The 15,062-nt window shown below is 35.3% G+C and overlaps 1 protein-coding gene across 4 annotated transcripts in view; it reads left to right on the top strand.

The window, feature by feature from the left end:
- LOC117288190 (diacylglycerol kinase beta-like) overlaps positions 1-3,551 on the top strand; it is a 53,795-nt gene extending 50,244 nt beyond the window's left edge. For all 4 annotated transcript variants that reach the window (XM_033768931.1, XM_033768932.1, XM_033768935.1 and 1 more), the window contains 4 exons: positions 349-504; positions 810-1,032; positions 2,471-2,652; positions 3,195-3,551. In XM_033768931.1, the coding sequence (XP_033624822.1) occupies positions 349-504; positions 810-1,032; positions 2,471-2,652; positions 3,195-3,326 (693 nt within the window). In that variant the 3' untranslated portion in view covers positions 3,327-3,551. The remainder of the gene's footprint in view (positions 1-348; positions 505-809; positions 1,033-2,470; positions 2,653-3,194) is intronic.
- The last annotated feature ends 11,511 nt before the right edge of the window (positions 3,552-15,062 follow it).

The raw sequence follows: 15,062 nt of genomic DNA, 5'->3' as shown, positions 1-15,062 counted from the left end.
AAAAATGTGAAAAAACTACTTCTTTCTCGAAAGCTACGTCCCTTCAGAGGGAGCCGTTTCTCACAACGTTTTATACCATCAACCTCTCCCCATTACTCGTTACCAAGTAAGGTTTTATGCAAATAATTATTTTGAGTAATTACCAATAGCGTCCAATGCATGCCTTTAATTGTTAACAAGTAACCAGAATTTGACGTCAAGTCTTTGGGGTTTTCTTGTTGATTTATTTTACTATCATGTATTTCATGGCTAAAGTTTACTTTATCAACAATGCCAATAATTATTTTGAGTAATTACCAATAGTGTCCACTGCCTTTAAAAATAATATTTTTTGGTTTTGGGATATAGGATGCATCTATTGCCCACCGATTCCACACCATGAGAGAGAAACACCCCGAGAGATTCAACAGTCGAATGAAGAATAAACTCTGGTACTTTGAGTTTGGTACGTCGGAAACATTTGCAGCTACTTGCAAGAATCTTCACGAGGACATTGACATTATGGTAAGTACATGAATAGTTGTCAAGATGTTTCTCAAGCCTTGGTTTAAGGCCCCCAATCATGCTGCCCTATAACAGGTACCCGTTTACCTTTCAATTAAGAGAAGCATACACATGTAAGTGTCTTGCTCAAAGAGTAAGACACAAGTCTTATGACTTGGATGTGAACCCACACCCTGTTGACTTAATTCCAGGCGTGTGCAATTTGTTTACTGTCCGTCCTGTTTTGTTATTTCTGTATTTTGTATTGTTCTTTTTTGTTATGTCAACTAAATAATAATGATATGAATATTACTACCAATAATTAGTGCGATGGAGTGTCTCTGGATCTTGCCAACGGTCCGTCTCTGGAAGGAATCGCTGTTTTAAACATCCCCAGTATCTATGGTGGGTCCAACCTCTGGGGAGACACACCAAGCGGGAAGAAACGCAAACGCCTCGCTAAGAAAGCTCAGAAGAGACGAGAGAGTGAAGGGCACTCTGCAATTAGCGGAACACAATCGGGCATCGACCTCACCCTCGCTAAACAATGTAGGTTAAGCTCTTGGTTAGCATAAAACCTTACTTGATATCGAGTAATGGGAGAGGTTGATAGTATACAACATTGTGCGAAACAGCTCCCTCTGAAGTAACGTAGTTTTCGAGAAAGAAGTAATTTTCCACGAATTTGATTTCGAGACCTCAGAATTAGATTAAAGGTATTTCTGTGGTTACAGTACACAATCAGGCATCGACCTCACCCTCGCTAAACAATTTTAGGTCAAGCTCTCAGTTGTTTTCTGACATTTTAATTTCTTTCTAACAGTGTAATAATAATAAAAGGCTCTGCACACTTTTGGTAATTACCCAAAATAATTGTTAGCATAAAAACTTACTTGGTAACGAGCATTGGAGCGCTGTTAATGTAGTCTAAAATATTGTGAGAAATGGTTCCCTGTGAAATAACAAGAGAAAGAGGTAATTTGCAACTCAAATATAAAATAATTCAGGACTGAAACGTTTTTTAGGCTTCTAAAAGCACAGAAATTTGGGCAACAAGGGATTTTTCTTTCATTATTCTCTTGCAACTTTGATGACCAAGAGTTAATAAGCAGGACAGATCTTTTTAGAACTGAGAAAAAAATAAGAATATCTTATAAAGTCTTATATAGTGCACGTATCTACCAAACAAGGTACTCAAGACGCTGGGTATATACAAACTTTCAGAAAGAGAGGTTATTGCAGTAATGAATTCTGAGACCCAATTATGAAGCACCTTATAAGGGTTTACAAGGTGCTACGGCGCATCCAGCAGCCACAGCCAGGAACACCGGGGCGAACCCCTTCTCTTTGCGATAAGTGCACTGGGTTCTTTTACATGCGTTACACAACACATGGGACCAACGGCTTTACGTCCCATCCGAAGGACGAAGCAATGGTTAAGTAATAATAATAATAATAATAATAAGACTTGTAATGCGCCCATATCCACCCTGCTGGGTGTTCAAGGCGCAGTAAAACCAAAAACAAAACAAAAACAAAACACAACGCAAAGAAAAACAGACACAACAAAATTAGTCATTGAAAACCTGTGACATAAGATTAGTTTTGAGAAGAGACTTGAATTTTGCGGTACAAACACAAGATCGAAGATTAAGTGGTAGAGAGTTCCAGATGCGTGGCGCGGCTAAGTGTCTTGCTTAAGGACACAAGTGTCACGGCTGGGGATTCGAACCCACACTCTGCTGATCAGAAACACCAGAGTTTGAATTCGGTGCTCTTAACCGCTCCGCCACAACACTCCCGAACTCGGAAATCTACTCTGTGATAGTAGAATATAAAGCAAGACAAGTTCTCGAAAGAACATAATCTACCCAGCAAGTGGATACCACATGGTGTTACCGCAAACCCAAATATATTTTGATACCCATCATGCAATGCCTCAACTTCCATATACATGTATTCTCTGTTTCATTGTTTATGTTTTCAGCTATTGGTGACAAACTGATAGAAGTGATCGGTTTGGAGAGTGCTCTGCACGCTGGACAGGTGAAAGCTGGAATTCGCTCCTCGGGTCGTCGGCTGGCTCAGTGTTCTACAGTTACTATCCGAATATTAAAGCGATTTCCAATGCAGATTGATGGAGAACCATGGTTGCAGCCACCTTGCACGGTAAAGAAAAATAACAATAACAACATTTTAAAAAAACAAATTAATTGGGCTCTTTTTAATGTTTTTCTGCCACAAATTTGTTGCTTTATACATTAGATATTTCATTCTTTTTTGTAATAAAGTAATATTTTTGTAAACTGCTAATTTCGGCTTTTAGTCGCTGTATTGCAGTGTTTATAATAATAATATTATTATTAAAGGCACTGGACAATGTTGGTAATTACTCAAAGTAATTTTTAGCATGAAAAAAACTTACTTGGTAAGGAGCAATGGAGAGCTGTTGATAGTATAAAACATTGTGAGAAACGGCTCCAACAAAGCTTTTGAGAAAGAGGTAACTTCTCACTGAAATGTTGGAATTTGAAAAATACTTCAGGCCTGAAGCCTTTTGTAGGCATCTGATTGTTTTTCTTCCATTATTCTCTTGCAACTTTGGCGACCAATTGAGTTCAGAAGGTGGATGTTATTTATCCCTGATGCAATTATTTCATAAATCATTTTCAAGTTATTTTATTGAAGCCTAATTTTGTTTATGATTACAGATTGCAATCACCCACAAGAATAGCACCCCAATGCTCTATGGACCCCCACCAAAAAGGAGCTTTCCAGGACTTCGTAGTCTCTTTACACGACCAAGCATATCCGAAGAAGATCCTAGTGACACTCGGATTTAGCAATTGTGACATCATTGACCAATCAGTCTCGCTAAAGAAAGGACGAACTGGACTGACAAAGTATGACAAGCAACAACAGTAAGGACAACATCAATGCCGACCAAATACTCTTGGGCCCAATTTCATAGAACTACTTATACAGGAAAGATTGAACGCCATTTTGTGGAGTCAAATTTTTTGACTCCACAAAATGGCCGTCCGTGTTACTTCGCAAAGTAAAAGGAAAACCATGCAATTTCGAGGCATGTTTGTATGGATCATTGTATTCTACTTTTAAAACATCTTTCTAACCATACATGTATGCATTTTAAAACTATGGGTTTCAAACGCTTTTCATGGACCAACTCAACAAATCCAAGGCAACGTGTTCCTTTAAAGATTTTCTGCAAAGCACAAAGCAGCAGGATACCAGTCATAAACGGTACATGTGACATGGTATTTTGGCTGGTAACCTAATTCCCCTAAGCATACTTATTTTGTGCTCAGCTATTTTTTGTGCTTAAGCAGCTCTATGAAGTTAGGTTCTTGACTCGCACTAAGAACAACGTGTGACATTGTAATATGACTTGTTCCTACCAAAAGAAGAAAAAAAGAGTCAACATTTTTCATGTAAAAACAAAATGCTTTCTACTCTGATGGCATTTTAGTTGTGACAAAGTAGTATACATGTATCTCATTAGTTAAGAAAGATATCCGTAAAGTTGTTAAGGAAATGTATCGATACTTGTGCAAACTTTGCTACAAATATAAACAAACATACCATTATAATAATAAATCATCTTCTTTTTTTGGATCACTTTATCAATCACAAAGAAGTAAACAAGGTTCATAAACAAAAGGAATATTTCCCAATTATTCTATTGCATCCATATATATAAACAATAAATCCAGGACGGATTAATTAATTTAAAAAGAACCTGTTCAAGTCATCAATGGTCCCATTTAGTATAGCAGAATTCCAATAAATGCAAGACAGAACAATTTATTCAGAGAGGGCCTGATCAATGCAGCGTGTTGCGGCCTAGTGGTTAAGAACACCAAACTCAATTCTGATCAGCAGAGTGTGGGTTCGAATCCCAGTTGTGACACCCGTGTACTTATGCAAGGCACTTTACCATGATGCTTCGTCCTTCAGATGGGATGTAAAGCGGTTAATGCACATAAAAGAACCTAATGCTTTTATCAAAAAGAGAAGGGTTCGCCCCGGTGTTCCTTGTTTGATTGGCAGCATATTGCGCAAAAGTACCTTGTGAACCATTACATGGTGCTGTGTTAAATGGGTAGGTCTCATACATGTACTTCAAAAATGTAGTCTCACATACCTTGCAAGAAAATACTAAAGGTTGAAGCGCCTTGAGCATCACTGAGTGTCAAATATAAGACTCTAAATGAGAAGCCATTATTATTATTATTAATATTATTATTATTATTATTATTATTATTATTATTATTATTCACCTTAATATAGGAAAAGTCTAATAAATGCTTGACAGAACAGTTAATTCAAATAGAACCTGTCAAGTTATCAGTCATCGACATAATATAATTCTGTTTCCCCAGAAATCCATGATGGAACAATTAATCTACGAAGAACTCATCATCTTGAAGTGTTTTTGTGTACAGCTTGTCTTAGCTCAGCTTTATGACGGAACATGTCACATTATAATCTAAACAACAACTTGATAAGTCTTGAAATAGTTTTTGTAAAATTATATTTTTCTTGTGACTTGATTGCTTATGTTCTGTAAAAGAACAGGACACCAACAAAAAAAAACTATTTTTTAATTTGTTTACAATTAAGCCTTATTAATCTTGAATCTTGGGGAGTAGAGGAATATTTCATTGTAAAAGTGTAACCAATTTAACAGGCATGTCATAAAGAGGGAAACGAAATATTAGTTCTTAAAAATTATAAACGGATTTTAATGAATAGCATGTAACACATGTATGTGAATATATTTTTAATTTAGGATAGAGTTAGACACCTGGAGATAATAAATGCACATATTTTCTGAAGTATTGGCCTATGATATTTAGGTGTTTTTTTAGCCCTTTAATTTTTATTGATTATTATTTAAATTATTTATTTTACTTTATTTATTTGTTGGCAGGTAAAACAAAAATCGTGGGGCTTCCATCCGCTTGGTTGCCCTATTTCTGAATTGTCAAATGAGAATGAAAATATTGAGAAATCCATACCTTAATTCTATATTACCTTAACTTTTAATTTTGTTATTATTATAAGAGAAATCCTTGAGACTTTTACAACAATTTTATTTCAAATAGTAGGTTTAGTAATGATTCAGTATTTAGGGGTAGTCTTACGATTGAAATTATAGGAACTGGACTGAGCTAAGAATGAAATGGAATAGAACGATCCATTTAGCTCCGCCCCAATGCATATTGACCAATCACAACCCAAGTTATGAAGAGTTTGGTGAAATCGACGGCTGTTTACATGAATGTACTGCCTCGTAAGGGACTGGTCGCTGGGCCAACACTGCTCAAAAGAAATATTCACAAAACAACTCCCAAACTTTGTTAAACTACCAAGTAATGGTTTACAATAGATTCTGAAACTTTTAGACTTGTAATGTATTGATATTTTACTGAATGTGCAGCACCCAGGCAAAGCGTCATTGGTATGGTATTTTAGGTTGGTATAGTTGCCAATTGTCTTTAGTAGGATTCCTGTGAATGTTTTTAAATTTTACTTGCGATAAACTATTTAAGGGGATCTGTTTCTAATCTGATACACTTATTCAATGCCATGTGAAGAACAACTTACATCAGTTGCACCTTGTACACAGTATGTTAGTTTAAAGCCATTGGACACTTTCGGAACAGAACAAAAATTTAAAGTTCGAAGATTTACAAATAACTTACAGGGTTTACAGAAGGTAATGGTGAAATACTTCTCTTGAAATATTGTTACATGAAATGCTTTACTTTTTGAGAAAACATTAAACGTTATAAATTCTCGATATCGAGAATTTATGGATTTATTTTAAATGGCGAAACATGCGGAAACAAGGGTGGGTTTTTCCGTTATTTTCTCCCGACTCCGATGACCGATTGAGCCTAAATTTTCACAGGTTTGTTATTTTATATATAAGTTGTGATACACGAAGTGTGGGCTTTGGACAATACTGTTTACCGAAAGTGTCCAATGGCTTTAAGGTTATCACATGAAATAAAATCACAATGTCATTAGATCTTTTTCCAGTTGCAATGTTACTGCTAAAATGTTATATTAAAACCTACAAGGATAACACAGGTTGTACAACATAAGGGGAAAATGGGTCTATTTACTGTTTCAATTCAAGAGCTACATTAAGTGGATCTGGATTTTTTTTTTTTACACAGTAAGAATATCTTTCACACTTTTATAACCCAAAACTTTGCTTTATGTTAGAGTTGTTCAGTCCAATGGTTACTTTTGCCATAGTTTAATGAATTAACCATACAGACGCAACTACTGTTATAAAAATGTCACATATCTTTTCCTCTTCTAAGTAACGCAATGTAGATATTTTGTTTTGTCATAATATGGTGTTTTTATTTTCTGTTAAAACTGCTTGTGATGGTTTTTTTTTTGTGAAAAAAAAAATGTACCTACTTCAAAGTTTATTTTTACTAAGTTAAACAAAATGGGTAGAAATAAAATAATATATACATTTTTCATTGAAGTTTATGCTTGGTTAATTAGTTGCTTAAATGCCTCAAATCCTGTATTTTCTTGAGGCTGAACGCATTGTTAAAACACCCCTTGCTTTTCTGAATATCCTCATAGGCACAGGATACTGTCGGTAATTATTAAAACATAATCGTTAGCATAAAGACTTACTTGGTAACAAGCAATGGTAAGCTGTTGATAGTGAAACATTGTGAGAAATGGCTCCTTCTGAAGTAATATATTTTTTGAGAAAGAGGTTATTTCTCATTTAAATAGTAAAAGACTTCAGGCCTGAAGCCTTTTTCAAACATCTGAAAGCACACACATTTGTGCAACGGTGTTTTTTCTTTCATAATTTTCTTGCAACTTTGATGACCAATTGAGTTCAAATTTCCACATATTTGTCATGTTATGCATATGTTGGGATACACCGAGTGAGAATACTGGTCTTTGATAATTACCAAAGGTGTCCAGTGTCTTTAACGATCAAATTTAAGGTTGAATGGTTGGCTTCTTGAGGCAGTATCTTGAGTTTTCCTTCCCCTGCAATACTGTAACTTCTTTTTTAAAGACAGTGGACACTTTTGGTAATTGTCAAAGACCAGTCTTCTCAATGTATCTCAACATATGCATAAAATAACAAACCTGTGAAAATTTGAGCTCAATTGGTCGTTGAAGTTGCGAGATAATAATGAAAGAAAAAACACCCTTGTCACACGAAGTTGTGTGCGTTTAGATGGTTGATTTTGAGACTTCAAGTTCTAAACTTGAGGTCTCGAAATCAAATTTGTGGAAAATTACTTCTTTCTCAAAAACTACTCCACTTCAGAGGGAGCCGTTTCTCACAATGTTTTATACTACCAACCTCTCCCCATTACTCGTTACCAAGTAAGGTTTTATGCTAATAATTATTTTGAGTAATTACCAATAGTGTCCACTGCCTTTACTCTAGTAATTTTGTCTTAATTCAACCAATAATCATTTAAAATTTACCCAGGCAATTTCCCTTGTGGTTTATAATATTTGATATTCTTTTATAATAGTTTGTCTAAAGTTGTGACAAAGTTACTCGTTTTATTTTGTGTTTTCCACCGAATAGTTTTGATGGGTAAGGATTTCAATTTAAGTGCTGATTTTCTTTTCTTGCATTGTTGGAAGCATTCTCGTCATGTCAGTTATACAAACAAATCTAGGAATATTTCTTTTGAATATGAATTATTCTTCAAAATACTTGCAACATTTTCTTGATACACAGTATATGTTGCTATATAAAAGTGCAATTTGTGTCCTTCGCTTACAGCTTACATGTATACTAGTAAATAGGCTAAACAATGCATACATTTGTAAATGCAAAATTAGGCCGCGTCCGAATTGGTGGCTACGGCGACGGCTACGACTGTTGCCAGGGGTGTTGCTAAGGGCGTCCTATACTTCAATGCATGACGACGCGACAATCTGGCCGTAGCCGTAGCCGCCAATTCGGATCCAGCCTTATTTCAGTTGTTCTATGTTTTATCACAGACACTGTACATAATATTTATATTTATAGAATATTAGCTACAAAGGGTATCTGACTTTCCACAATACATATAAATAAATAGTTTACAAACATTTCTCTTCAGGTAATTATGTACACGTAACATGTTCTCTTCCCCAGGCTCTTCCCACTGCTGGGTTTGCCTTCTAGTGTATGTCCATGTCTCGATAAATACCAAGCATTTTGATCGATTCCTAAATGAAAATTCATTAAAAAAATGTTGGGAGATAGTGGTATCACTTTAAAGACTAACTAATTACAAACAACCAATGCATGAGCTGTAGCTAAAATTTCAATGCATGTAGCTACAACTACATTTCTACTTCATCAGATGCAATAGAGGGGGGACAAGCCAAGTACCAGTGTAAGAAGGTTACCAGTGAATGATTCAGTAACAATAGGCCCTCTACAAAACCATGGCTTCGGCTTCAGCTTCGGCTCAAGCTAGCTTGGCGCTCGCCGTTGTTTCGGCAATTGCGCGTGCTTTTGCGTATGGGCTCAGGGCTTCAGACGAGAGAACAACGCCTGAAGCCGAATCTAAAGCCGAAGCCGTGGATTCGTGTTTGCCAAACTGCCAGAGGGGTGTCTGGGTGTCTCTTGGACAACCTGTTTTAAATTTGGACACCATGTTGTAACTGTCATGTAAATCTATTGTAAGTGAACAAATTTGACACCCAGTTTTTAAAATTCCAGCAACTTTGGTCACCCTTTCACCAAATCCTGGCTAAAAACCTAGTTCAGTAACAAAGGGCAGAGATGGTGATTATAGAGCGTCTCTTCCTGGTTGTGGGACAGGAAAACAAGGTCACTAATCAATTGATTGATGCAGTTCAGGTTCTTGATGACCATGTTTAGAAGCTTCCCTTTCGAACCAGTCTCTGAATACTCCGCTAAAACAATGACAACATTAAGAAATCCTAAGCCATTGATTTATGTATGTTGTTTCTGATGTCCAACTTGTGGTTGTTTATCGGTTGTTAGCGACTGTCCAGTTTGTCCTATGTCCACTGCTTACATGTGACATATTGAATGTAATCTTTTCGCATGAGGGTTTGCCACATTTGTTTTTCCAAAATGAGTTAGTGATTAGTGTAGTTAGGTATTAAGAATCTAATATTTATGTATACAGAGTCGGAGGCTTAACCAGAGGGGGGGGGGGGGTGGCTGGTGAAACTCCTTTCCCTTGCCCACCCCCTCCCTCCCCCCAAAACAAACAATGAGATCAAAACCATGCATAAATGAATGGTTCAAAACAATTAATATAATTAACGACCCTCCCCACAATGAATAAAATAAAATTATATAAAATAAAAAGTGTAAGAATAATATCTTTACCTCAAACATTTAAATGTCCACTTTACTACAGTAAAGAAATTAATTTTAATGGGGGTTATGAGTCAACTTGACACAAAAATGTGAGCTTGTATCTCTTTTTACTATTAGAAGTCCAAAGACCATAGAAGGGCCTAATTTCATAAAGCTGCTTAGTGGCCGATTTTTGTGCTTACTGTACGATTTCCATTTCATAGCGCTGCTTACGGTAAGCAGATGAAATCGCATGCTAACGTTCCGGTGCTTACTGCACAAAAATAAATGACGTAACAATGCAAACTCATGTTTAACGTGCAAAATTGCCGCGTAATTTTTCTGATAACCTGTGACATACGCTTGCACCTTAGCAAATTTTTTCTGCTACAGTAAGCACGAAAATGTTACCGTTGAGCAGCGCTATGAAATTGGGCCCTAGTCTTTCAATGGTGTAGTTGAAACTGCCATTATCTGTTTTGACCATTAGTAGGTCAAAGACCATTTCGACTGGTCTTTTAAAGGTATATTTAACTAAAAGACACATAAACCATTCGTTCTACGTTTCTTTTTAAAATCATTATACTGAAAATTTAATGGTGTACAGTATGTGCTCTGGGTACAACATGTATGTTAAATAACTGATCAAAATTCCTTGTTTTACAATTTTAGTCTTTCATTCAAAAAATTTCATATACATGTACATCGTAACTTTTAAAAGAAATATATTCGTGTATTTATATAATAGTAAACTATAGTCCCTGACTTAGACACTAAGTATACATGTTTGGATTTGACAGTACATGTATACAGTGTAGAACTATGCATTTTTGCCAGATTGTGATTAGATTTGAGTAACACAAATCTGATTCACATATCCTTATAAAAAATACATAAAATTATTCAATATCATTTAGTGTTATACTCAGATTTATGATTTGTGGTCATTTTTGATGTGTTTTTTCGATGTATGAGAAACATGCTAAACAAATTGCTTTGGTTTTATTTGTTGACTATTTTAATGTAGTAAAGTGAAGTAAATAATTGCATTTGTGTATAAGGGTTTTATCATGGGGACTTATTAAAATTTGATTTATTCCATGAAATCAGATCTTGCATCCGATTTTTTTTGTGTGACTTCGCTAGTATTGTGCACAGTTTTTGTGAAATCCTTCCCTATTATGAAAAAATTAATTGGTTGTTTTGCCAGTGAGTTTGCTAAAAGTAGCTGTAGCAATAATTTAAATGAGTTGATTTTATGATTGGTTAACTTGTTATGATATTTCATCTCAACTCAATGCGCCTTATTTTTGACCGCGCGAGGGCGCTATAAATAGTACTTTTATCACTTCCGGGGGTATACGCGATTCGCCCTGCACAGATTAATAGGCGTTCTGTCACTAGTGTTGCGCCGTAGTTTCAATTTGTTTTAGAGGTGGATTATAACGGCTCCTTTAAAAGTCTTATTGTCCGTGATGGATTAGATGTCTGTGGTGGTTATGTGTTCCAATCTTTAATAACTGTTTTGGGTATGAATGAATATACCCCCGGAAGTGATTGAGAGCGCCCTCACGCGGTCAAAAATATGGCCCATTTGTTGATGGGAGTTCATGTAGGGGGTACACCAGACACATTCATTGTAATGGCACTATGAATGTACGTGTAGTTGTACTATGGTTGTTTGGGGGCTAAAGGCCCGGTCCCACTGCAGCGATGACGAGAACGATAACGATCATGGCGCAAAGAGAACGCATTCTATTGGTTGAATCACTCCACGTAGAATACGCACACGCTCATTCAACCAACAGAATGCGTTATCTTTGCGTCGTAATCGTTATCGTTCTCGGTATCGCTGCAGTGGGACCGGGCCTTAAAGGTGTCTAAAGACAATGTACATGTATAGTGTAAATATTATACATCATCATATAACCTTGAAATTAGGCCTGTTCACATGTAATTTATTTTATTATTATTTGTTTCTAGAAATTTTATAAGAGTCACATTGTCGTAACCCTCTCCCTGTACACGCTATTGTTCTTTAAAAAAAAGTAGTGTCCGTAATTTCTTTTTTTAAAAGCACCTTGAAAATGGCCTTCACGGTTGTCGGAGACAAAATTATTATTAAATCTATAACTTATCACAAATTCAGGTCTTTAAAGGTCATAAGCTAATTTTAGAAACGAAAGCACATGAAGGGTTTTAAATGGATATACGCAAAAGTTAAACGAGGTAGATGTTTTAGAAAAAAGTTAGATCAGTCGTTTATTCTGAATGTGGAAGAGATTTTAAATTTATTTTAAACCTCTTTGATTCTTCATATCCCGTATAAGATGTTTACTGAGCTGCGTGTGTGCAGCGTTTGTACAAATTTAATCCTGTTGGTTTGTAATGGAAGAAAGTATACATGTAGAGGGATCTGTCTATAAGCTGAACATTTATAAGAATTGTTGACAAATGGTTTATTATTTTGGTTGTTATGGATTTGGAAAATGGGTATTTATATCAGAGTGATTTCACAGAGAACTCGTCCTAACTCTTATTTCAAGTTACTCGTTCCTAACCTAGGACTAGCCTTTAAGTTTTTGTTAAACGCCTAGGACTAGTTTTAAGTTAGACCATCTGTGTGAAATCGACCCCAGGTAGATTTTACATGGTTTAACAGCATGTATTTCAGTCATTTTGGTGCGCGGTTTAAGTATTGACTTGATCAACCGATGTCTTATCTTTTGAAACTGCAAAAACTGGGGTGCTGAATTTATTCTTTTTGGTATCTATATGTGACAACACCAACCATGGTTAATTTCACCAACGATATAGTAATGGAGACAAATCACCATGTTGGTGTTGTTACATATAGACACCAGGAAGAATCAATTTAACACCACCAGTTTTTGCAGTGTTTGCTCAATATCATTAATCGTGTGAGTGTAAAAAGAATAAGCCCTTCGATTAACTCGATTGATACATTTATTATTGAATTGAACTACCAAATAATCCGAAAAATTCTTGGCATTTTAAATGCTTGGAAAACCAGATGTCTCCAGTTTTACATAGTCGTTCACTTGATAATAGTGACATGGATTTGTAGTTCAAAACATTTTGTGTCTTTTCATTACAACCAAATTATATGTGGAGTTGTATTCCTCAAACGTATCAATGCCTTTAAATATTCACAAAGCTAATCTTTGAAAATAGTTAACATGTACAGGCTTTATGTAAACATTTCAAAACAACAGTGTTTAAAAAAATTGTCACTTATTTGGGAATTTATTAAATCTAAAGGGTGTTTTATTCTCCTATTAAAAAAGTAGTTGGTTTTTTTAGGGGTTAAATACTTGTTTGTATTTAGAGGTTGTGTTAAATCTATTATAATATTTATTATAAATCTATTATATTTTATTTTTAATGTCTTTTTAGTCACTCAGATAAAGGAAAGCAATCTGTTTGAGTATAGGGGGCATGTTTGCATGTAATTATACTGCAGCCATGTTTTAAAAAAATGGCTGTCATAAAAGGGGTCAAGTAACAAAATGTTTACAAAATGGCATGGCCAAGGTTTTTATCGTTTATGAATAAATTTCCTGATGAAAGAAACTCTGCATATCATGATGATGTGGAGCCTCCATTTGGAAGATTCGGTGGGTCTTTTTATTTTAAGTCCAATGATGAAAATGTTTGGTATGAGATGGATACTTTTGTTGAGCCATCATACCAGGAATTGTGGGTTTTGTTGACCTTAGTTGAAAATAAATGAATCAATCCAATAGTTATATTTGTTGAAATTATGATTGATGTGAATGTGATGCATCGTGGGTGAAAGTTGTGTTCGTCAAAACCTAGGCTAGGGTTATTTTAAGTTTTGGGGACATGTTGCTACTTGAAAAACAGGCAAAAATTTAAGAAAAACACCCACAAGGTAATGAACAAAATCACATGGGTGTAAGTCCAGCAATTTGTATAATATCCCAAAATGCAAAAATCACAAGAGGTAAGTCCAGCATTTTCATCAAATTTTGGTCAAGAAATGATAAAATGATAAAACCTCTTGTGATTTTTGAAATTTTTGACCGGAATTTCATAAAAAATGGTGGACTTACCCCTTGTGATATTTTTAAAATATAATATGACCCATTTTCCCTTATGACTTTTGGAAATGTTAATACTCGCAAGATAGTTTTTAAAATATGACAAAAAGCATAGGGGGCAAGTCCATAATTTTTATCAAATTTGGGTCCAATATTGAAAGCATCACAAGTGTCCAGCAATTTAATGAAATAATCTCAAAAAAATCACAAGGGGTAAGTCCAGCATTTTTATCAATTAGTTTTGGCTTAAAAAGGTGTAACATCACAAGTGTCAAGCGTTTTTATCTTATTTGGGTCCAAATGATCATAATCACTAAGTCAAGTAAAGCATTTGTATCACAATAGAAAAAACACAAGGGGATGTAAGTCCAGCATTTTAATCAAACTTGGGTTCAAAATCACAAGGTGTATATTCAGCAATTTTATCATATTTGGGTCCAAAATAGAAAAAACACAAGGGGTAAGTCTAGCATTTTAATCAAACTTGGGTTCAAAATCACAAGGTGCAAGTTCAGCAATTTTTTATATGTGGGTCCAAAATAGAAAAAGTCACAAGGTGTAAGTCAAGTATTTTTATAAACATTTGGGTCAAAATTAAAAAAATCACAAGGGGGTAAGTTCAGCATTTTCATCAATCTTTGGTCCAAAATTTAACAGTCTAGTAATAAGTCTAGCATTTTTAGGGTAAACCAGGAAATCGACACCATACAAAATCACCACCCAGTCAACAAATCACAGTTTTAAAGAGTTGTTTTATTTCATCATATATTTTTTAAGTGACAAGTTCTTGCCACTCTTCCATCCCCTACTTCCCAATCCCGTTCCCTCCCATCCCCAATTGAAATTGCCCCAATACCAATATTGCAACAGTAGTTCATCATTAACATTGCAACAATGAGAGAAAAATAGTAAAATAATGGGTCAGGAGTCATCATAAAACGATGGAGGTAGTTTTTTGTTGAGTCGAGCCAGAAGCACTAGCAGGCCACATTGCTTTCGGATTTGGCGCCTTTGGCTATGCAAAAAAGCATTTGTTATGAAATAAATAATGATTGGAAAGATGTTTTTAAATTAGAATATAATGATCCACACAAATATGCCACGAAATTGTGTGGTTTCCTCGTACTTCGGGA

The sequence above is a fragment of the Asterias rubens genome, chromosome 3, assembly GCF_902459465.1.
Source record: "Asterias rubens chromosome 3, eAstRub1.3, whole genome shotgun sequence".
Lineage (NCBI taxonomy): Eukaryota > Metazoa > Echinodermata > Asteroidea > Forcipulatida > Asteriidae > Asterias > Asterias rubens.
The sequence above is the reverse complement of the archived record's forward strand: the minus strand, read 5'-3'. Positions and strand labels throughout refer to the sequence as shown.